This window comes from Amblyomma americanum, chromosome 4 (genome assembly GCF_052857255.1).
Source record: "Amblyomma americanum isolate KBUSLIRL-KWMA chromosome 4, ASM5285725v1, whole genome shotgun sequence".
Taxonomy (NCBI): domain Eukaryota; kingdom Metazoa; phylum Arthropoda; class Arachnida; order Ixodida; family Ixodidae; genus Amblyomma; species Amblyomma americanum.
The window spans coordinates 221,995,956-222,018,054 of NC_135500.1; the positions used below are offsets into that span (position 1 = coordinate 221,995,956).

General features: G+C 48.7%; 1 protein-coding gene across 1 annotated transcript; it reads left to right on the forward strand.

The window, feature by feature from the left end:
• The first annotated feature begins 416 nt into the window (after positions 1 to 416).
• LOC144129436 (uncharacterized) lies at positions 417 to 20,947 on the forward strand. Its single transcript, XM_077663607.1, has 3 exons — positions 417 to 503; positions 14,788 to 15,138; positions 20,693 to 20,947. The coding sequence occupies exons 1-3, from the start codon at positions 488 to 490 to the stop codon at positions 20,920 to 20,922; spliced, it is 597 nt and encodes a 198-aa protein (XP_077519733.1). The 5' UTR covers positions 417 to 487; the 3' UTR covers positions 20,923 to 20,947.
• Positions 20,948 to 22,099: the final 1,152 nt, after the last annotated feature.

Consider the following 22,099-nt stretch of genomic DNA (forward strand, 5'->3'; position numbering starts at 1 on the left):
TAGTAAACAATGCGGCGAACAAGTCTTTGGGAACTATACAAACGAAAGTTATGTGGCTCCTTTGGCGGTATTTTTCGGACTGTCCCTCTGCGAAGGGACTCCACTTCGTCCACCTCTTCGCTGCACTTCTTGAACTGCTGCCGGTGGGTCCAGTTAAGGTTAATTAATTAATAAGTAATTAGCACTTTGGTTTGCTTATTACGCACTCCAGCAACGGGACTCACGTATTCGTATTTGGCAGAACCGAAGTCAGAGCGAAAACACGACTTAGAAACGGCAAAGGCATAAAGAAACGAACACTAAACAACACAATCAGCAGCACTAAGCGAAATGCTTTCGCATTGCTGCACCTTAGCAGACTTAAGTGCACCCCCGGAATTTTTTGTATTAAGACAAACGCTATGAAAAAAATATAAATTGGCCTCGAACGCAAACGTTGCGATATGCGTGGACAAAGAAGCTGAAGTGAAGTTGAGCTTTATTCACGATGGCTAAAAATAGTCGTGAGTATGACCCCAATTTTATGTTTATCGCTGTTGATATTGATCGCTGTGCGTCAGATTGATGCTATACACATGCGCTCGTTGTTGTCCCGAGGACTAAATGTAACGTAGCAACGTAGCTCGGATAACCTACCTGACGAGGCTTTGAGATTGACAAAAGCATTAGCGGCGTGTGTGATAATCTGATATATCTTCATGTTGTTCTCAATTTCTTTTTGTTGTGGCAATCTCAATATTTGGTTTCCAAAGCCCTATAAGCTGTCCTCGTTCGAGGACAAAACCATGACTTCCCAAAGCAACACATCGGCTATGACAGCAGCCTTAGTGATAGACTGTGCAACAATTGCGACCACCTAGGGCTGTTTAACGTCCACCGTAATCTCAGCTTAAATTTTCACTCCTGCTACATCAAAATGCACCAATATGCGGCCCTGTTTGCGGCGTCACAAAAACTTAACTTTGAGCGGCCGCGGCGTACGCCTCCGTTCGATCCACTTTCGCCAATACAAACATCTTATGAGCTGATGGCAGCTTCCTAAACGACCGCCGGGAGACTTTCTCGCGCTTATGCTGTAATCAGAGTCCGAAAAATACCGCCGAAGGAGCCACAGTCACATAACTTTCGTTTGTATGGTTCCGAAAGCCTTGTTCGCCGAATTGTTTACTATCGTGATCAGCCGGCTTCCATTTGCTGGTCACTCGAGAACATACGCTGCGGACGAAGATCCTTTTCAACACAGGCTCATAATAGTGCAGAGAAAACAGTGATGCAAGCTACCTAAATGCCTTCGCCATTCTCTTTCATGTGTGCGACCCCAACCATTCGAAAGAGCTTCCATGGTAAGCAAAAAAATTTACATCGTTACGGCAAGGCCTGCTTATGGCACAGAAATTAGGTACAGCACTGGGGAAACCCTGGCAATCGGCACGCGTCGAACATTCAACGATCGCAGCGGCTAGACACTCGCGCCGGAAGACTGGAATTTAGTACAGGCGTGCCCATGCACTACTCGAAAGGCGTGTACTCTGATGCGTCACGGGTCTCCAGCGCTGCACATAATTCCTCTCTGTGGCATGAGTAGCGCCGCCATGGTGGACGGGGTTTCAATGCGAAGGAAAACGAGCTAGTGTGTTTTCAAGGGCCTGTAGATGACAAGACAGTGCATGGAAGGCGCGTGAAGGGGATCCGCCCTCATCAGCCATGCATGCCGATCCTCCAGCGCTGCAACTAATTCCTGTCTGGGGGTTGAACAGCGCCGCCATATTGCAAGAGGTTTCAATGTGGAGGAAAGCGAGCTACAGTGTTCTACAAAAGCCTCTCGGAGCCATTGCAGTGCTCGGAAGGCAATGCTTGGAAAGGGTTTCCACTGTGGAGGAAAGCGGGTTACAGGGTTTTACGAGGGTCTGTAGGGTTAACACAGTGCTCGGCAGACGCATGCAATGGATACGCCCGCACCAGCCGTGCGTTCTTATGGTCTCCAGTGCCGTACCTAATTCTTGTCTGGGGGATCCCAGGTGGTCGAAATTATTCCGGAGTCCTCCACTACGGCACCTCCTTCTTCCTCTCTTATTTCACTCCCTCCTTTATCCCTTCCCTTACGGTGCGGTTCAGGTGTCCAACGATATATGAGACAGATACTGCGCCATTTCCTTTCCCCCAAAACCAATTATTATTATTATTATTATTATGAACAGGAATGCAGGAATACAGGAATTTTATTGCAAGATATGTATATACAGTACATAGCGTGTGCCCGCAGAAGCGCAAGCGCTTGTGGGCGGGCCACGACAGTCACAACAGCATGCGGTCAATACAAAACGCTGAAATTGCACAATTTACAATGCAAAAAGAAGAAAAAAATTAGCAATAACACAAAGCCGAAATATTACATATAGATCAGTCAACAAATTTAGCGATTGATAATTATGTAACACAAAGAAAATCTGGAGTTAATAAATAGAACACAAACTAGATAGAAATTAAGAAGCAACTCAGTATTTCCTTTCTTTAAAACTTTCAAACCACGCTTGCAGTCCAGATTTCACAGCCGTCAATGAATCACAATCAAACACCTTTGCAGGTGTTTGTTAAAGTGGTAGGGTATATAGAACTGTCGTGTCCTTTTACCATAATGTGTATAAACCCTTGGAACTTTATAACGCGCTATGTGCCTAAGCGACTCTGGTTTTTTATCTGGCTGTTTAAACTGTGCTGAAAAGTAGTTTCTCAGAACTACTACCTGCAAGTACAAGTCATGCAGAGGAATAACTCCTGCTTTAACCATTCTGGTGTTATGGTCGGACTTCTCGTAAGCAGTGCCATACAATAAATTAGTGGAGATTCTGCACAGGAAACTATCTACCTTCTTAATCTTACAAGGTGCACAAGAACCATACACTGAAACACGTATCTAAGGATAGATTCTCCTAAAGATCTATACACAGTCTGACGCAAGTTTATAGGTGTAGTGTATTTGATACGATAAAGCTGCACAGAAAGAGCACGGAGTCGTTTTAATAAATAGTCAATTTGGGAAGACCAACACATGTTGGAATCAAGATATAGGCCAAGATATTTAACACTGCTCGAGTAGGGTAGTGGCGAACATTCGCATTTGGCACAGTTGCTACCATGCAGAATAACCGACTGGGTAAGATCAACATTCTTGTGCGGATTTCTGAAACACATTAACACAGTTTTGTCTATGTTTATGTATATTTGATTTCCAGATAACCAGTCTACTATTTTATTGATATCGTACTGAAGTAATTTCAGTGCGAGTGGGCTTGATTCATGGGATATCACTAAAGCTGTATCATCAGCATACTGAAATAATTTTGCATTTAATGTTAGATTAACCATATCATTTACATGAACATTAAACAAAAAGGGTCCCAAAACAGAACCTTGTGGAACGCCGTACTGAATATGAGAAAAAGTACTATATGATTCTTTAATTTTCACTACTTGTTTACGGTGCGAAAGGTAACTTGCAAAAAATTGTTGGTATTGACCACGGAATCCAATACTTTCCAACTTACGTAACAAAACGGAGTGCTCCACGGTATCGAATGCTTTCGATAAATCTAAAAAAAATCCAAAAACACATTAACATCCAAGTTACCATTGATAAAATCACAGCAATCTTCGAGAAGCTCAACCGCACCAATATTACGACGGAAACCATACTGTGTAGTACTCAAACAAGAATACTTCTCACAAAAACATGTCATATATTGGTGCACAATTTTTTCCATCAGGATGCTAATGACTGGAAGTATGGCAATTGGTCTGTAATTTGTTTGATCTGTCTTTTTTCCCGACTTGTAGATGGGTCTTAGTACTGAGATCTTCAGACCTGATGGTATTTCTCCGGTCTTGAAACACCCATTAAGTATATGTAAAAGTACATCTTTAAGTTTAGAGTAATTGTTTCGCAAATCACGCAGTCTAATCTTATCGTAGCCTGGTGGTTTGCTGTCTGGTAGCGTCCTAATAAGGTTCCACAACTCATATTGATCAACAGGAGGAAAAGCAGCAGAATTAATTGTTTCCTTGCCTTGGTATTGAATGGTAGAAACAATAGTTTGTTTTTTAAGTTCCCTAATGGATGATACAAACGCATCATTAAAAGAATTTGCAATGGTCGAAGGATCTGCTTTCAGAAAAGTACAGAGCAACTTCTCATCCAAATTAGATTTCTTCTGTCTACCTAATAATTCATTTAATAGACTCCAAGTTTTCCTCGTATTGCTGCTACACATAGAAAACTCAGCAGAAAAATATTGCTTCTTTGCTTGCCTCAGCATAGCAGTAAGCTTATTACGATGTGCCCTATACTGCTCTTTCAAGGCAAGATTCTCTACGTCTTGTTTATAGTCATTCCATAGTTCGTCCTTCTCATGAGAAAGTTTAAGTATATCATTCGTTATCCATTTCTTCTCTGGATTTCTTAACTTGATTTTAACCTCCTTCGTGGAACTGGCATATATCTCATCAAACTTGGCTACTAACGAGTTATAAGCGTCAATGTGAGTTTGACTTAGCAGAGACCTCCAATCAAAAGTTTGAACGTGCTCATCCAAGCACTTGTTATCAATTATTTTTATCGTTCTAACGGTTTGACCCGGCGTTTCCCTTTCTTGCGCCAGAACACACAGCACTGTGAAATAATGATCCGCCACCTTTCTTCGTATTACTGCAGCGTTGGCGACATTATTCGGGAGTCTGACTGCTATATGGTCGATGCACGACTGAGTAAGTCTGGTGCCCATGACCTCTTCCCTGGTAAAACTAGGAATCATATTTTCTATTCCATATGAAGCTAGTAAATCTAAATAGCACTCAACACAGGGTTTCTTTATTTCGGAAATGTCAATATTAAGGTCTCCAGCTATTATTACATTAATTCGATCGTGGTGAGTTAAAAATTCTGCAAGTTCAGAAATAAATACTTCTAGTATTGAGTTCGGAGGGCGATAAACTGCTAGTACAATAAATGTCTCATCTTTGCAACTGAGTGAAAGAGCTACTACTTCCGCAGCAGTAAAAGCACAAGCTACTCTTTCAATGTGCCAGCATTCTTTAACAAATCCTAATACGCCACCACCCCTACCAGAGTCACGGCAACAAGAGAAAGATTGAAATCCTGGAAGAATAAACGTATCAGACTCATACTCGTTAACATTTGTTTCAGTCAAAAGTACAATATCAAGGTACCCAAGCAAATCAGACAAGTAGATATTTAATAAATTCCAGTGCTTCTTGATGCTCCTTAGGTTGATATGGATAAGATCCAGAGCAGAATTGACTTGGGAGTTAAACAAACTACTTCTGTGTGTATTCCAGTCGGTAAATGAGCCGAAGTCCTCACTCATGGTTACTCAAGCTTATCAGTCACATACGCTCTCAATTCTTATAACTCCAGAGCCCTCGATCTTCCTCACAAAGATTTTGCTATTTTTCAACCATGCAAACTTGTACGACTTCTTCTTTGCTTCCTGTTTAGTTTGCCACAACAACTTCTTTGTCTGGGTAGGCAGGTTCTCATTAATGTGCACATCCTCTTCCTTAAGTGCGTAGCGTTTTTTTATCCACTGTTCCTGAGCAGTATGTGAATGGAATTTTACTAGCACAGCTGGTATCTTTCCCTTTTGGGCAGGTAGTCGGTGCGCCACCTCTATGGACTGAAGCGTATATAGTCTCTGGAATCTTCATCCTACCTGCCAGTGACCTCAGTATAACGTCAAGGTCCTCATTTTGCTCAAGCTTGAGACCATGCATTTCTATGTTGTTGCACCTTGAGTAGGCTTCCAGGTCATTCAAGGCTGTGCTAAGATAACTCAGCGTGGCCGCCTGCCCCGCAAGAGATCCCGCCAACTCCTCTGATTTCTCCTTTAAGGCAGAAACTTCAGCTGAATACGAAGCCACAGACACCTTCATTTCTTCATATTTGGAGGCGAACAGTTCCATCGAAGTCTCAATGCCCGTAATTACCTGCCCTTGATTCTCAATGTGTTCAAGCACTGAATCACTCTTCGAGCTCTGTGACTGTATAGCTTTGTCTAGCTTGTCAACTCTAGAACTAACCTTGGAAAGTTTCTCATCTAGCGAGCGGATCGCCTTCATGAGCTCATTCATAGTCGGTTGCTTCCTTTCATCTTCACTGTCTGTATCAGAATTTTCTGTGTCCTTCTGATGTGCAGACCTCAACGACATGCATGTCCAGCGCAGACATAGGGGTTTTAATGCGGAGGAAAGCGGGCTAGAGGGTTCTGCTAGGGCCAGTAAGTGCCTAGACAGTGTACAGAAAGCGGTTTCACTGCGGAGGAAAGCGGGTTAGAGGGTTCTACGAGGGCCTGTAGGGGTAAGGCAGTGCTCGGCAGACGCGTGCAATGGATACGCCCGCATCAGCCGTGCGTTCCTGTGGGCTCCAGTGCCATACCTAATTCTTGTCTGGGGGATGAACAGCGCAGACATACGGGTTTTAATGTGGAGAAAAGCAGGCTAGAGGGTTCTGCTAGGGCCAGTAAGTGCCTAGACAGTGCACAGAAAGCGGTTTCACTGCGGAGGAAAGCGGGTTAGAGGGTTCTACGAGGGCCTGTAGGGGTAAGGCAGTGCTCGGCAGACGCGTGCAATGGATACGCCCGCATCAGCCGTGCGTTCCTGTGGGCTCCAGTGCCATACCTAATTCTTGTCTGGGGGATGAACAGCGCAGACATACGGGTTTTAATGTGGAGAAAAGCAGGCTAGAGGGTTCTGCTAGGGCCAGTAAGTGCCTAGACAGTGCACAGAAAGCGGTTTCACTGCGGAGGAAAGCGGGTTAGAGGGTTCTACGAGGGCCTGTAGGGGTAAGGCAGTGCTCGGCAGACGCGTGCAATGGATACGCCCGCATCAGCCGTGCGTTCCTGTGGGCTCCAGTGCCATACCTAATTCTTGTCTGGGGGATGAACAGCGCAGACATACGGGTTTTAATGTGGAGAAAAGCAGGCTAGAGGGTTCTGCTAGGGCCAGTAAGTGCCTAGACAGTGCACAGAAAGCGGTTTCACTGCGGAGGAAAGCGGGTTAGAAGGTTCTACGAGGGCCTGTAGGGGTAAGGCAGTGCTCGGCAGACGCGTGCAATGGATACGCCCGCATCAGCCGTGCGTTCCTGTGGGCTCCAGTGCCATACCTAATTCTTGTCTGGGGGATGAACAGCGCAGACATACGGGTTTTAATGTGGAGCAAAGCGGGCTAGAGGGTTCTGCGAGGGCCAGTAAGTGCCAAGACAGTGTACCAGGCGAGTGAAACTAATCGAGGTTTGTTAAGCGCAGAATCTGCAGTATTTTGTGTGTTTTCCAACGTTAATTAATTAATAAAGACTGATTAGCTCACCTTTAGAATATCGGTTTCAATTGTAGATAGCCTTGAAAAACACCCGACCGAAATTATTGCACTACGGCACCATATATGTGAAGTACCTTTTTTTTTTACTGAGTTAGCAAGATACGAAACCTTCCAAGTGACAGCGATGCGTCCAAGACGTCTCTCAAAGTACAAAATCCGCTTTTCTCCGGGGCGCAGTCCCCGACAAGGCTTTGCATGTCCACTGGGCGCAGGATATGCGCAGGAGCTAGTCATGTGGTCTTTTAAGATGGTAACTAAAGCCACTTTAACTTGGCGCAAACATTTCAGCCAGCTGTTTTTCAAGACGTTCTGGAACTTGTGAATTAATTGACACTTTATTTTTTCCCGATATGAAAAAAGCTAACTAATTAAATGTCTTCACTAATTTGATTGGAGAACTCCTGCAGACCAATCACGCAACTTCTCAGATGGTTTCACTCCGTTCATTTTAAAAAAGCTTGAGGCTGAGAAGCCCGGCACAATCTCCGCTTGGCAGAAATAGGAGATTCATTCGTTCACAAAGAGGGCTTTTGCAAACTAACATGCGCAGCACAACCTACCATTTGGCAAATTGCGGGAGAGCCCTCGTTTGGGCTCCAGCGTTGACTGCAATCTTGGCTCTACTTTGGCGGCTTGAATGGGCCCTTGCAAAATGTGCGGACGTTTTAGCACTTTATGCATATTGCCCCGGCTATTTCTCGTTTAGCAACGCTTCTGCTCAGCCATATCAACTACATATACAAAATCAATAGCTTTTATGAACCAACCAGCCCAAACTCAGACTTCAGTCGTTAAGGGTCTGACCCGCCGCGGTGGCTATGGCGCTCGGCTGCTGACCCGAAAGACGCGGGTTCGATCCCGGCCGCGGCGGCTGAATTTCGATGGAGGCGAAATTCTAGAGGCCCGTGTGCTGTGCGATGTCAGTGCACGTAAAAGAACCCCAGGTGGTCGAAATCTCTGGAGCCCTTCACTACGGCGTCCCTCATAGCGTGAGTCGCTTTGGGACGTTAAACCCTCATAAACCAAACCAATCGTTTCATGCGACTGGTGCTCCATGGCCTGATGAACACAGTCCCAGTGAAAGGGAATATACCTTTTATGCCTGCATACCTTACTTTAAAGGTGCGGCCCAGGTGCAGCGTTAACGGTGTTTCCTGCGGGTTTGGGCTGGCGCGCCACCTCCCACCGACACAACCGATTAAGACCGCCCCTCGCTGTCTCGGAGGCCATATATCACTTGCGGCCTCTGAGACGGCGAAATGCTCCGATGGAGGTGACGGTCGTGCGCGTCTGGGCGGGCGCAAACTTAGTGTCTCGCTGCCTGTAGCCGCTCGCACAGGGCGAACAGCGTGTCACTCCGCGAGCCTGCTACTGGATTTTACAATTTCGAGGGCTTCAATTATGTCCCTTTCAGGTTGGGCTTTCCATATACGAAGAACTGAGGTATACCTTCAAGCGCACGACTGCAGTTTCCGCATTCTCGAATGTGTTGCTCCTCGCCATCCCTAAGTCTTTGGCGTGCTCCCTTGGCCTCTCATTAAGGCACCTACCTGTCTGGCCTAAGTACAGTTTTCCGCAGTCCAGCGGTATATGGAATAGTCCGTCTGTTGGGTGTATTCCATTGTGAGCGCCAGTCTCCAGACTCACAACTGGCGCCACCTACTATTTAAAGCAGCCCCTGAGGCCAAGCCGCCAATCCTAGTGCAGTGTGTCTCGCGCAGTCAGCGTGTGAACAGAGGGTGCGTTCCAATTCTCTAGACGTCCGACAAGACGTCTAGTGAGACGTCTAGGCAGCCGTCTACATGTCCATATATTATAACTTGTCTAGTGCTCACGCCGCCTCGCGGCATATAAATGTAACTAAAGCTTATGAACACTTATACTATAGCTTTTCTCAAACCGAGCAATAATAACGATAATTAAAAACGTGTTTTCAACAGTTTTCACATTTTTTCTGCAATTACTTTGCGCGTAAATCGGACTGGTGGCTGCGCCTATCGGTCAGTCTATACTTGTAGCAAACGGGGCCGCTCTCCGAAGACGACGCTAAAGAGATATGCGATTATTCTTTTATTATTGATGCTAAACTGTACATGCTCCTCGAACGTGCTCGTCCAGACGGTCCTGTAAACATAAGAAAGAATACGAAAGACTGTAATCAATGTGCGCGAAATGCGATACGGCTAATATACACTGCAACAGGAAAACACATGCGTGCCATTAAACCTGCTGTCTGCCGTACGTGGTACTCGGCGACGGCGAGAGACCTAAAGACAGCAGCGATCTTTAATCCTGCAAAGACTAAAATCAATTCGCAACATGCCGGTGTATTTGTTCTGAGAGTGTAGAGATAAAAAAGAATGCACGCGAAAGAGTTTATGCAACTAATACAGCAACAGAAGAACACATTTGTTAACCGTCACGCCAGCCGTCTTAACGCCCGTCGACGAAACCAACGACAGCGACGAGTATTCTCTAAAATTAAGGTGCTAATTAAGATCCGGCATATCTGACGATGCCGGATCACGTAAACAGACCTACAGCGTCCGCTCCTGTAGCAAAGCTCTGAACTGCACGATTTTCTCCTGCTTGATTCACTGCTAGGAATCGCACGTCCACGAAGATTAATTAGCCACTAGTTTGCGTACCAAATAACATAATGGAATGACACACATTTTTCCTTTCCTATACTCCGTGTACAGTCCGACGCCCGCAAGAGCACGACTCGCTCATCCGCGTACATGAGCTCCGCCATCTTTAGACAGCAAGTTAGCCTGCATCGATGTGGACTTCGGCGAAGCAGTCATCTTAGACGGCTTCGTGAGAAATGGAACGCGTCCCAAGATGGCAGCTGTCCGGCTAGACGCCTAAGTAGCCGTCTACTCGAGCTAATGGAACGCACCCAGAGTGGAGCTAGTGGGGATATTTAACGTGCACTGACATCGCACAGCACACGGGCGCCTTAGAGTTATAGAGGCAAAACGCTAAGGCGCCCGTGTGCTTCGTGATGTCAGTGCACGTTAAAGATCCCCAGGTGGTCGAAATTATTCCGGAGCCCTCCACTACGGCACCTCCTTCTTCCTTTCTTCTTTCACTTTCTCCCTTATCCCTTCCCTTGCGGCGCGGTTCAGGTGTCCAACTATATATGAGACAGATACTGCGCCATTTCCTTTCCCCAAAAACCAATTATTATTATTATACTGCGCCATTTACTTTCCCCAAAAACCAATTATTCTTATTATTAGCCGCGACGGATTGGAAAGCAGTCATTGGCCGCCCAACATGGTTGTTTCAGGCAAGCTTTCTTAGGTCAGTTCAGCGATAAGCTTACCTTGCTGCGGTGGCAACAGACAGTTAGTCACCTGTCGCGTACAAACGCATGGAGAGAGCCTTGTAAACTCTCTGGCGAAGTTCAAGCTAATTTCTGTGTTCCCCGTCGCCTCACCCACCCTCAGTGCATAGAAGAATTAATGCTAATCCAGGATATACAAAGCGAAAAATGTCGGTATTCACTGTGTTCACTGCCGTTGGCGTTGACAATACTCTAGACGGCGATGGCTTTGAGCAAAGGAAGGGCGCATAACTGGCTCCCTGGGTATGCGGACGCCTCATTCGTGCTTTGATACATGTGGCGGTGGTGAGGGAGAGATGTGGCCTGAATGCATTAGGGCTGACAGCGTTGTGGCTCCATGCGGCACTGCTGCAATAGCAAGGCCGCAGCGTTCATTTGGTGATCAATCTCTCGCGATCAACCATTAACTGCATGCCACCTCCCAGGGTGGCAGGGAGGGCGCGCTGCCTATTGGTTTTAATAATTGTTTTTTTTGGGGGGGGAAAGGAAATGGCGCAGTATCTGTCTCATATATCGTTGGACACCTGAACCGCGCCGTAAGGGAAGGGGTAAAGGAGGGAGTGAAAGAAGAAAGGAAGAATAGGTGCCGTAGTGGAGGGCTCCGGAATAATTTCGACCACCTGGGGATCTTTAACGTGCACTGACATCGCACAGCACACGGGCGCCTTAGCGTTTTTCCTCCATAAAAACGCAGCCGCCGCGGTCGGGTTCGAACCCGATCGCGGCGGCTATCCAGTGTGCGGAACGCAATCAAACCAGGCTTTTCCAGTTAGACACCAACACCACGCACATGAAAGTGAGATTGAGGTCTCCACTGACCCACGGTGCCGGTTGTGTGCCTTTCCTTTCGTGAAAATGAAAGGCTTTTGCAAAGTTGTCAACGCCAATGAACGCCGTCGGCTCACTTGTTTTGTTTTGTTTTTAAGGAAAGGAAATGGCACAGTAACTGTCTCACATATCTCGGTGGACACCCGAACCATGCCGTAAAGGAAGGAATAAAGGAGGGAGGAAAAGAAGAGACAACTGAAAAAATGAAAGTTGGATTTTAGGAAAGGCGCGGCGCTGCGCAGCGCCGGAACAGCAGTGGCTCGGTGCTTTTAGTGGCGCATGCGCAGTAGTGACTAGGGAGTGAGAGAGAGAGAGAGAAGTGTCCGCGGCGATGCGCGCGTTGTGACGTCATGTGCCTCCTCGAAGCACCGCCACGGCGAAATCGCAAGTTCGCGGCCAGTAAAGCTTTCGCTTTAATATGCTCCTCAAGGCACTGTCGACGCAAACTTGGCCATCATTGCAGCGCGACGCCCAGCAACAGTCGCAGTGTAAATGGGAATTGTTACGCAACTTGACCAGACATTAAGCCATTCATGCCTTCGACTCACGTGCACAGCAGCTTCAGGTGCCAAGCTACCAATACCCAGACTTCAAGCGCCGCCACGCACCACGGAGCGCACAAACTCCCAGGCTTGGTCAGACATAACCGACAGGCCGCAGCGCATTTCAGCCCTCCCACCAGACCAACGAGAAGCTCGGTACCAGTTTATTTCCGCTAAGCACGGCGCACCTGCCTGCCACCCTGCCCAGAACTTGGCAGATGCTGTATGCTTTCAGTGCCGTCAAAAGGGTCACCTCGCATCCAAGTGTCCGTCTAAATCAGCTGCTCCAAAGTCCACAATGCATCCTCCCTCAGCCACTATTGCTGGGATTGGCCCAGTGGATGCATTTCCAGACATTGGATCTAAAGTGACGCCAATTTCACGCCAACTGGTCAGTTCCTTGCCGCTCCCACCCTGGACAAGACCTCCCCTAGTTGTTGTTGGAGGAACATCGGTAACTCCAGCTGGTGCCATATGCTTGAAGATTTCTGTTCGACCTATCACTGGTTTGGTCGAAGCAGCTGCCCTTCATAACAATGCCGTACCATTTATCTTGGGTGAAGACCGGTTTTCCTCTAGCCAAGCACAGTTGGTGTTTGAGCCTCCCACGCCCACTGAGATCTGCCATTCGCCAACAAGCACAAGTGTGCTCTGCCACGAACGACTGTTGTCCAGGATGCCGAATGCGGTTATGCTCCAATTGTAATCCTTTGACCACTGTGTACCAGGACATCAGAGCTCAGCAGGCCTCCAGGGGTTGCCACTCTCTGGACCAGACCAGCCCTTGTGGGTAGCCCTGTCTTGCAAAGATAATTCCAACATTTGTGGACACCCTTATAAATCCAAGCAAGCTGCTTCCTCAACAATTGAGGTTTGAATTGATTCATCCTTGCCTGCCGCACAGATCGGTAGCCACTTCCCAGTGCCTGAGCAGCAGGGAATTGCAAGCCTTCTATCAAAACATGCTGAAGTGTTCGCTCATGGAGAGGATGACTTGGGTCTCCACGAAGGCGAGGAACACGCGATTGACCTTCTTCCTGATGCTGTACCATACATTCGATCCCCCTATCGCTATTCTGCTGCAGAGCGTCGTTTCCTTGAGGACCAGACAAGCACACTCTTTCGCCAAGGAATCATATATACTTCCAGCCTTAGGACCTTGGGCATTCCCCGCGGTGGTTGTTAATAATGGTACTAAGAAGCGCCTTTGTGTTAACTATGTGCCTCTAAACAAGATGACTGGGAGTGTTGTTCAGCCTCTTTCGCATGCAGATGACATCATGAATGATATTACTTGTTTATTGTACTTCGCCTGCCTTGACCTCAAGTGTGCTTACTAGCAAGTTCGTGTTCCTGAAGACCAAGCAAAAACTGCTTTTATTACCCACCATGCCACTGTCATGTGGAGCCTGGGCAAAGTGAGAAAACGACACAAGTTGGCAAACTTTGCGATCTCAAGCAGTGGTAATTTCGTTCAATAACAGACCTAAGAGACTTGGTCTAATTAAGGGGCAGGGGCGGATGTGAGCGACATGCTCTCTACTAGCACCACCTACCGTTCACAGCAGCCCTTGAGGCCAAGCCGCCAAGCCTAGTGCAGTGCGTGTCACGCAGTGAGCGTGCGAGCATAGTGAGGGACCATGTGCTCGTTGAGCGCGCGGAGTGCTTAGCGTGTAGTGGGGCGCAATGCCTCGTTAATAAAGTTATCATTACGTGAGCCATGCCCAGCCTCCGCCTAACCTCGCTTCATATAAGAATAAAAATGCCTGGTAAACCGAAGATGTTGACCAGCCACCTTTGCATGATCTCATCTGAAACCACCGCGCCATCGACAAGCGATCAAACAAGCAAGCTGATGGGACAGATTCTATTGCGTATGTTTAGCTCTACCCCCGGACGAGTAAGAAACCGCATAACCGACCGCCTGACGATCCCCTTCCCCCCTTTTATTTTGCGTAGTAAACCTTCTACTTAATTTGGGTTTTAAGCCGAATTATCCAAGAAATTTTGTGTTCATGTGAATCTTGTGGTTCGCATCTACAATTAATGTCAAATAACCGAATATTGAACTGCCAGTGAAAGCTAGCCAGCGAAGAGGTTCGCACGAAGAAAGCTGAAGAAGGCACCGGATAGTGACACGCTCACGACAAAGCCGTAAGGAATAAACTACTATAAATCCTGAGCTGACCTATAGTATATATGCCCACCACCACAGCAGATTGTGTTCTCAAAATAATTACTGAAAAATGTTTGTAGAAAATAGGTTTCTATAAAAAATATTGGTTCATTCAAAACATACAACAGGCCGCACCAGATCAGTGAGAATTGGCCTAGAGCGACCTTGATATGAGTCCAATTTGCGATTGGGACGGCTGCCTTTTCATCGCTCACGGTGGTCTAGCTGGTGCCTTATTCGACACACTCTGTGAAAGTTGTGTTGCGCTCTGCTGGCGAGCTTTTACGTCTGCACCCCTGAGTGCCCTACTCGGAGTGCCAACGGGAACTGACGCATGATTGAGCCCCCGTGCGGTTGACCTGTATAGTTCTAAAGTCTCGCCAGTGGGAGAACTGTCCGGAAGATGCGATAATTGCCATTAAAATGACGCGATGCGCGTGCACTAACATGCACCACAAAAGTCGACTCGTACTCCGTCTGGCACATGCGCCACTTGTCAGGAAACATCATCGCGGCGCGCCAGTACGTGGGTGACGTCATGCGCCGACTGGTCGAGGACCCGCAGCTGCGCGCAGGCGTCGAGCCCAGCGATCCGCTGAGCTCGTGCGACGCGGACTGCTGCCTGCGGGACGGCTTCGTCCGCGGCATGGCGATCCGCGGCCTGAGCCGTATCGGCCACGACGGCAAGCCCTGGCTGAAGGCGGGGCAGCAGGGCTTCGACCTCGCCGCCATGCTACTGGTGCGCGACTGCGAGTTCGACGCCTGCTACAACTTCAAGGACGGCGATAAGCAAGTGACCGGTCAGGTCTGCGGCAAAGTGGACATGGTCCGCATAGACCTCGTCATTGGCCGTGAGTACACAGAGGCTCCAACTTTCTACCGGGTGTTTTTGCGGCATACCAATAGCAGTGTTGTGGCACGCGGATCGTGTATTCCAGTAATTAATTGTGCTCTAACTGTTAACTTTCTAACTATTGCCGGCAGGCGCCCACTCTCAATAAGCGATGTGCAGCTGGCCGTTATAGTAAGAGCCATACCAGTTTTTATGATTTCGACTACCCTCGCCACTGTGGCTCAGCTAATTTGGCTCATTTCCCGCGCCTGCGGGAGGGCGTAAACCGGCGCCGACCAAATCGTGGGGCACGTGTACCACGCGACAATCTCAGCAAAAGGTAAGACAGGACAGGAGACATAGGAACGGAAACGACACCACGGGCGCAGACTTCCAAATGTTTGCTCATGAGTAAAAGCACGTGGTCTACACGCGCGGATGAAGCGCGCAACAGCCTTTGTCATTCGCACAGGCACTGCTATAAGATAGCACACAGCGACCATATTTTTCTTTTCTTAGGTAAACCTGCAGAAATGAAGTCGCATCATTGCGGGAGGCCACATTAAACAAGTCAGCAATCAGACGTGATGTCGCTATAGGAGCTTCATGTCAAAACAAAGAATTAAAAAAAAAGTCGGCACAGACACTTGTGAGAAGGCGTAAGCCCGCCCGCTCACTGTGTGAACGCCGCGTGCTGCGGCGTGGTGTAACCCGATGCCACGCAGCCGGCAACTCTACGTCTGCATGGCTATGCGTATCCGCCGCGCCCCTTCTGAACTTCGTGAAGGCCGCCCTATACCGCGATGCGCCTTGAGAGGGATACTGAGGCGGTTCTCGAATCTACTGACCTACTAGGGTTCTGAAGTAGACTCGTCTGCGTAGCTATTTTTTTCGACTCTGGCTAAAAGACTGGTGCAATCATCGATTGACAGCGCGGTGTTCAAATTTCCCACGCGGGTGCAGGGGAGGAGAACAGCGGAGAGAGAAACCTCGTTCATGTCGGCCCGCGTAACGTCCCGTTGAGGAGCCGGTGATATACTTCGTCTAGCGTTGTCCCTTGTGTTGCGTGCGCTGTGGGCGTGCCAGCTGTGTTTTGAGCACCAAGTTCAACACCACGTACTACTGTTCGGGTGCATGAGAAACTATGGCCGCGGCTGTGTCGTCTTCCACTGTTTGCCGAAAGATCTAAATCTCGCAGCGCAGAGAGTCGCTGCTGTGAAGAGGGAGAATTTCAAGCTGACCAAAACCGCGTACTCTGCTCGAAGCACTTTCGTCTGCATGCAGAACTTGTCCCTAATGCGATCTCTCCTGTCAAGGAGGCACGGCTGAAACACGACACTGTCCCTTCACTTTTCTCGCGTATCAGATGCGTGTCACCTTCGCCAAGAACGCCTCTGAAGCATGAGGTAACGGTTTCCGATTCTAATTTCATGAGACAGCTCAGGTTCTGTCTGTGTGTAGAGCTTTGTGTGAAGTGTTGACAGCGATCAGTCCACGGAGAGTGACCACGCGCATATGCAGCGCACGCGAGGGAACACACTACAAGCCCCTACAGGCCTGTAGTATGGGTTAAGGCCGATTCACACGACGGTCCGTTCTTCCGCGGCCTGCGCATCACGTGTTCATGCGCCACTAAAAACTGGCCTGCGATCCGATGACGTCAAGCGGATGCGACGGACCAAAAGAGCAGACGACGCGCTGGGTGTACCACGGTTGCCGGATTATTTTAAAGCGTTTGGCAACGCTGGTCAAACTGGTTTTTCCTCCCGACCCATGACCCATCACGTGTTCCGTTTAAGCAGGGATGCCATTATTTGGTTAGCAATTTCGTACACTCGGTGCCAAAATGCTCGTATCGACTGTGCTGGCAGCGTACCAATATGCCACTCGGCCTGCATGCAGTGTTACACAGCGTACCCGTATGCAGTGTTACGCAGCACCAAACCGGTCCGATAATCAGGTATGGCACTGACATACTGTGTTCCAGTGGCACTGCGTTTTCCGATGGGGTCATCCTGGATAAGGCCATAGAATACTGCAAAGCCACAGAGCTAACTGCGTGCCAAAGCGTGGCAGAAGGACGAACTGAAGCTAAATGCCGTGCGGAAAAAGCAAACAGAGCAGCAAGGCGCCACAAGGAAATATATTCGCCAGTGCCCCTACTGCAACCGAAGTCATGAGCAGCGCAAATGCCCAGCGTGGGGCAAAACATGCGGCGTATGTCGAAAAAGAAACCACTTTGCAGTGTGCTGCAGAACGAAAAGCATTCATGAAGTTGACAGTTTAGCGCAGACTGAAGCGGAATCCGACGACGAATTGCAAATTTTGTCCGTGAGCATAAGGGATGTATCGAGAAGCCAAGACTGGATAATCACGACAACGCTGTTTAATCGCGCCATGCGCATCAAAGCTGACACGGGGGCCAGCCTGCTTCCTCACGCCCTTTTTCTGAAAGTGGGCGAGGGAAGGCGCCTCACATCGTAGTCCACGCTCTTCACCAGCTACGACGGCGGAGTGGTAAAGCACTTTGGACCGACTTTTTTGTGGTGCAAGAAGGGATATTTAAGCAAGCGCTACTGGGCCTTCAGGCTTGCGAACGTTTCGGTCTAGTTTAAAGAATCCAAACGATACAAACGCCTGATTTGAAGGAGCAAGTCTTCAGTGATTCTCCGCAGCTTTTCGAAGGTTGCGTGAAGGAAACCTACAGCCTCGAGCTGAATTACGTAGCAAGCCCAGCGTCGCTGCCCCCGCGCCGAATTGCACATGCGCTTCGTGAGCCACTCCGCCAAGAAGTAGCCCGCACGGAACGGGAAGGAATCATCCGAATGGGTGAGTCCCCTTGTCATTGTCCGGAAAAAAGACGGCCGTCTGCGCATTTGCATGGGCCCTATATAGGCACGTAAACCGGTGCGTGAAGAGATATCACTACTACCAGCTCCCATCCAGAGACGAGTCTGAGCTTGCAAATGCAAAGGTATTCAGCAAGATAGATGCTAACTGCCGACTTCATCAAATTCCCTTGGATGAAAAAACTTCAAAAATTTGCACCTTTGCCACGCCGTTCGGAAAGTACCGCTTTTTAAGGCTGTCTTTCGAGATATGCACAGCGAGCGAAGTGTTCCAGAAAGCGATGGCCATTGCTTGGGATTGGCAACCATGCTGTGCAAGCCGGCCAGCTGGGTTGCTGATATAAGAGCGCAAGCGCCCAGTAAACTCCACTGTTACTCTGCACCTCGAGCTCAGCGGCTGTCTGCGTCGCATGCTATCTTGAATGACACAGCTACCATCTCTCCAACTTCCCCCACGGCACGGAGACAAAGGTCCTTCCCTGCTGCACTGCCACAGAAAGTCCACACGGTGATCCCTGTTCGCATGAGAAAGTGGCGGGCACCTACGTCTGTAACGAAGTCAACGTCTATTACGTTTCACTTTGTTGTAACGAGGTCCAACTGTATTCACTACGATAGTTAAATGACATCCGGATCACTATAAAACATTAGAAGTTATAGCATATCGTTACCGTCTTTACGTTACCGTTTACCGGGCCCGGCTAGCGACATGTGCGCATGCGCCGGGACTTGCCGGTCCGCTAGCCCTTTACGGAATCTCTGTTAGCGTTAGAGTCTCTCTTTACGGAATCTCTGTTAGAGTTAGCGTTCGCTCGTAAACAAACATGGCGGCGCACTGCACGGCCGCTTCGGACCAAATACAGCACCGCCGCCGCGTTCTTAGGCGCCATTTCTCGCTATAAATGAAGGCATTCGCTTTTAATTTGCACACTCTCACTCATACGTCGAGGTTTGGTAACAACTAGGCCATGTTTTTTAGATAATTTGCCGATTTTTGAACAGTTAAGCCTAGCTATATATGTCGTGTACTATCGGCGCCAAATGAAATGCGAACAGCGGAACGCGTGGCGAACGGTCCAGCTTAGGCCGTCTGCCTGTCGCTAGCAGCGATAGGCGCCCGCATCCGGTTATCGACACTTTTGCTTGTTTTCTCTTGAGTTCGTTCCCTTCCTTTGCCACTGGCGCAGCGCAGTTCCTCTGGCGGCAGCGGCTGTCACCCGCGTATGTAAAGCGAGCGCTGATAGAGCCCTGGCTTGCAGCGCTTCGATTTTTCTGCCATCATCGTGGTGCTAAAGCGCCTGTTCTGCGAAAAAATAAAGGTTGACCAGGGAGACAGGGCCGCTCGCTTCACTCGCTGCCGCCCGCGAAACCACGCTGTGCAAGTTGTGATCGGTGAATGTGGCGCTCCAGCGGCAAAGCGAAAGTCAAATAAAACAAAAGAAAACTATCGCAAACTGGAAGAGCGCGCCTGTAATTGATAACGACAGGCAGACGGCCTAAGCTTGGCCGTTTGCCACGCGCTCCGCTGTTCGCATTTCATTTGACGCCGATAGTTCATAGCCAAATAGCAACGACTACACTGCAGCTCTTCAGTTTTGTGTCCGATTTAACATTTTTTTATATTTTCATGATATTTTTTCTTAAAAAAAAAGACTGGTAATTCCCTTACTATATTCATCAGTAATTGCAGAAAATAAAAAGTTCCTCCATCCCGGAGTTAGCGCGCTTTAAGTTACTGTCACTAGATGGCGCCACTATCTACATTCAAACACACAAAGAAGTCACGATGCGACACGGCAAACAGGTGTCGTAGTTGCGCTTTTTTACAGCGCTCGCAACGCAACGAGCGCTGCGTATGCAAGCTTACTGAGGACTACGGAGTGAAATTGTATACTGGCCAGAGTAGGCAAAGGTGTCTAGCTTCACGGGCACATTTGAAAAGCCGCTGAGTCGGCTGTTAGCAGAAGTGTAGCCGGTACGTCTTTATTGCAGAGAAAAAGATTATTAAAGAGCATGTAGCATCTCACTTCATAGAAATGATTGCAATGCATCCGTATTTTTGTTTGCAATAAAAGCTGGGCATCTGCCGTCATCATCACTCGTTCTAGCCTTACGGTAACTTGTTGCGGGAGAGACGCTACGCTAAAACGTCTTCTGGCGTGCGCAGCGCTAACCGGAAAGTCCGGTAACACGGTAAACGGTAACGTAAACACGGTAACGATATGCTATAACTCTCTACTATCAGGATCATAAGTTCGCGGGACGCGAGTGTGCGTAATTTTTTTTTTTTTACCGGCGCAGTCACGCTGGTAACAATACCGTGCGACTGGGTCAACAGGCAGACACGCAATAAACTTTTTTTCTGAGAACACGCGTCCCGTAATATTTTGGCCGCGACATGTCCAACGCTATATAACCATGCAGACAATATTCCAAAAGATAAATTAGTACCTTTGCTTCGGCGAGTTGGTTTATTTCTTCGAATGTACGCTCTTGCGCAAAGAAGACGGGGACGTGTGTTCAGGGCGCGTTCTGCACGTCTTGGTGCGTTTCCTTTTGAAGACATAATTAATCGCACTTTTAAATCTAGGTTCGCTTCGGGGTGCAGGTGCAATAGCTGCTGACGTGTTGCTTACGTCACCGCCGTGCAACGCCTCTGCGACACCACTGTTTCAAATCGTGGCAACCCTGACTTGAAAGCAGTCCTCCTTGTCTGCCCCACAGACCCGACGGACGGCGCGGCCGAGCTGAAGGTCTTTGACGCGAAGGAGTTCACGGGCCTGACGTTCTCCAAGATGGCCGCCGGCTTGGTGCACCAGATGTTCATCTCCGAGGTCACCGGCCAGGCTGTGCGCTGCTGCATTTCCAAACTGATGTCGCTGCGCGTGGCGCCGCTGCTGGCCGCTGTGCTGAGGGCCACCACCTACCCAGAGTTCGTCAATGCCCCCTTCTGAATAAATGCGCCACTGGCGATGTTGTGCTCCCCAGAGTGTACTTCCATCGATAGCGAGTTTGCGACAGATACTTCGTTAATTCCGAGTCACTGGGACGGCGAAAAATATTCGAACAAACCGAGTACAGCAAAAAAAAAAGGGGGGGGGGGCAGGCAAAACCTTCGCGGGAGCGCGCTACCTTATTGGACGAACTTTGTCTACCCGCAGCCAGTATAGCCCCTGCTGGCTACTTCACTCCAGACAAGCTGACGCGCGCACCCCCCCCCCCCCCCGTACTTTGTTCTGTAGTTCCCCGCGGGATGGAATAACGCTTAACGGTGCGATCACAAGGATGAAGCCAGTGGAGATCAAGAGCGAACAAACGGCGCCCCATCCTGTCTTCCATACTCGCGTGCGGCCCGACTGAACTGCAAACAATCCTGTAGTTTCTGGTTCCGGCACGACGCACGCCTGAGAGATTATCGAAAGTTCGCTCTCGCGCGACTGATCGCTCGTCCGAGGAAGAAGAGACCGCCAGCGCGAACGAACCAAGCACACGGCGCGCAATTCGAATTTTCTTAAGCAGAGCCGATTGGCACAAGCCGATGCGTCCTGCCGTAAATGGCCGCCGGCACGGGGCGCGCACTGCTCGTCCAGAACTGCCTCAAGACGGTACAAGAGTAATAAGAGATGCCGGTAACCCAACCCCGACACACCACTCAAAAGAAGCCCGTCGCGGGACAAACGCAGGCGTGCGTTTCTGCGGTCCGCAAGCCACGCCACAGACACACACCGGCGTCGCAGCCGTCGCTTCACCGCTTTGCGGCGAAACCGATCGTTCCCGCGTGGCACCCCAAATCTTCAAATTAACTGGGCTGGTGCAGGCCGCCACTTGGAATTATCCGGTCAGATTTGCACCTGAAATTACGGGACCGCAGAAATTCCCCGAACTATCGAGGTTTTACTGTACACATGCAGAAAACAACAAACAAATGTTGTGACTCCAATCCCCGCTGTGAAGGTGGTTGGACAGCGAAGCTGTAAAACGACACCAAATTACCCATTGCGACGTCACTTGAAAATTCACACACGTGGCTCTACAAAGAGTGAAACCAGAGACAAGTGAAATGTACTTATATAACCCTTTATTACATTCCAACGACATTCACGACTGCTTTATGAACAATATGATATACAC

Excerpts from the sequence above, each read along its gene's own strand:
- LOC144129436 (XM_077663607.1), top strand. Across the intron at positions 15,139-20,692 it reads CATAGACCTCGTCATTGGCC|ACCCGACGGACGGCGCGGCC; the intron begins GTGAGTACACAG and ends TCTGCCCCACAG.